Genomic DNA, 2,428 nt, shown 5'->3' with positions numbered 1-2,428 from the left:
CAAGATGTCACACAAACAGTTACTGTAAAAGAAAGATACTTAAATTAGATAAGAAAAATAACGCATAAACAGCAAGAAAAACAATATAATAGAAAATAAATAAAGCGCACTTACATATTTAAATATTTAAATAAGAAAGGCAGGCCGCGCAGTTTCCACTGAAACGAACAGCAGGCGCAGGTCGCGTCGTTATTTTCTAAAATGTCGCGCATTTCGAGGTGCCTCTCGCTCTTTTTTTTTTTTTTTAAGGTGACATTCGCGGTCCGCTCCGTTACTTTTCCTTTTCTTTTCTTTTGCTTTTCTTTTACTTGTTCAAATGAAGCGCAGATCGCTGAGAGTCACACTGGGATTTAAACGCCATAACTGCACGGTACTCCATGTCACATGTCATTTTACTTTACATTTCTGGGGGTTAAAATGATCTAAAATGACAAAACTCGCGTGAGGACGCAATGCTGTCCGTTTTTTTTTATTAGCGAATTTAAGGCAAAAGTCCACGCAAAAGTCGAGAGGCTCTCGGGTGCGGCGGACGGGCCCCCTGCAGGTGGTCGTGGTGGCCCTTCTACAGTGTGTATGAATTCGAATCGCTCCTTCAGTCCCGATCGGCTCTTCTTCGCCCCCCTTTTTGTTTTTGTCGCCGCAATGCCCTGCACACCCCGTTCCCCGTGTACGCGGAGGTGTCCGCTGTTTGCTTTGGCTGGTCGGGTGGGAGGGGGTCTCGCGGCGTTAGTGGAGGTGGTCGAGGGGGGCTAGGGGCGAGACCTGATTGGCTGCCGGCTCTGGTTAATGGCACGCGACTCTGGATGTAGTTATAAGCGTCCTCGCGTGCCAGCCTTCCGCTGAAGCGACTCTTAAACTCCCGGAGGCAGAAGGACGGGCGGACCACTGCTGTCACCGGGCGACAGGGAGCGACTTGAAAATGGACACCGTGCTGGAGCAGTTCTCGGGGCTGGACTCCTTCTCCTCCCCGTATTTCAACGAAGAGGACTTCTTCACGGACCACTCGTCCAGGGATGCCCTGGACGCGGACGACTTCCTGGACGACGACGTGGACTTTCTGAGCGGCCACATCCAGGATTACTACAAGGAGGACCGATTAGCAGCGGACGGAGACTACGGCGACCCCGGCAACTTCTCCTTCTCGTCCTCGTCGTCCACCTTCTCCTACGGCGGCCCGGACAGCACGTCCGAGGTGTCCCCGCGGATGAAGGGAGAGGGCCCGCTGATGAAGAGGAGGCGGCGGATGAGGTCCGAGGCGGAGATGCAGCAGCTGAGGCAGGCGGCCAACGTCAGGGAGCGCCGGAGGATGCAGTCCATCAACGACGCCTTCGAGGGGCTGCGCTCGCACATCCCCACCCTGCCCTACGAGAAGCGGCTCTCCAAGGTGGACACGCTGCGCCTCGCCATCGGCTACATCAACTTTCTGGCCGAGCTGGTGCAGTCCGACCTGCCCATTAAGAACTCGAGCAGCGACCCCGCCAATCAGCCCAAGAAGGTGATCATCTGCAACCGAGGAACAAGTGAGTCCACCTACAGGTGTTCGGGTGCAGAAGAAGCCCACCCGTGTGCCTGCCGCTCGGTGTTCACCATCTCTTCTGTCTTTTTTTGTGGTCTTTAGGGTCTCCATCTCCTAGCGATCCAGACTACGGGCTGCCCCCTCTAGCAGGGCACTCCCTGTCCTGGACCGACGAGAAGCAGCTGAAAGAGCAAAACATCATCCGGACAGCTAAGGTGTGGACCCCCGAGGACCCCCGAAAGCTGGGCACCAAGTCGTCGCTGAACAACATCGAAAACGAGCCTCCTTTTGCGTGCGTGTCATGAGGGGGCCACACGGACCCTACGAGCGGAGCCTTAAAGTGAATGGCAATCAACGTATTTATTGTATTTATTGAAAGGACCCCCCGCGGGCAGCCGCTGGGAATGTCTGCACCTCTCGAATCGGACTATTTATTACAACTTTAATTTATCACCTAATTTAACCTAATTGCTTTTGTTTCTTTGTAAATGGGCTAAATAGCAATGTAAATTTGATATATTTTTGTATTTCGTTTTCTTAAAAACGTGAATTAATTTAAATTAATATATGCCTTTTATGTGATTAAAAAATACATTTTCTAAAAACGGGCTGCTGCTTCTTCTTTCTGGGTGTTTTATTTATTTATTTATTTGAAATTCTGTTTGACCGCCTCACAACTCCAAAGATTCATCGGCTTTAGAAACTCCGCCGCGTCGGCCTGGTGGGCTTCCTCGAAGAATTCCGTTTTCTAAAGTTGGTTCTTTGGGCTTTCAGAAGCCAAAATGAAATGTCCGGTGGGCCACTTAGGGGTCCCCTTAAAAAACGCAGATCTGCTCATTTACCGTGAGGGGCCCCGAAATTGGGGTCTCTCTGGAACGGAACCACAAATGAATGGAACGGGGGGCTCCAAGG

At 51.4% G+C, this 2,428-nt stretch overlaps 1 protein-coding gene across 1 annotated transcript; it reads left to right on the top strand.

Moving 5' to 3' along the window:
* Window positions 1-713: 713 nt before the first annotated feature.
* On the top strand, window positions 714-1,955 carry ptf1a (pancreas associated transcription factor 1a). Its single transcript, XM_039754156.1, has 2 exons — window positions 714-1,520; window positions 1,619-1,955. The coding sequence occupies exons 1-2, from the start codon at window positions 920-922 to the stop codon at window positions 1,819-1,821; spliced, it is 804 nt and encodes a 267-aa protein (XP_039610090.1). The 5' UTR covers window positions 714-919; the 3' UTR covers window positions 1,822-1,955.
* The last annotated feature ends 473 nt before the right edge of the window (window positions 1,956-2,428 follow it).

The sequence above is a fragment of the Polypterus senegalus genome, chromosome 5 (assembly GCF_016835505.1).
Source record: "Polypterus senegalus isolate Bchr_013 chromosome 5, ASM1683550v1, whole genome shotgun sequence".
Lineage (NCBI taxonomy): Eukaryota > Metazoa > Chordata > Cladistia > Polypteriformes > Polypteridae > Polypterus > Polypterus senegalus.
The sequence above is the reverse complement of the archived record's forward strand: the minus strand, read 5'-3'. Positions and strand labels throughout refer to the sequence as shown.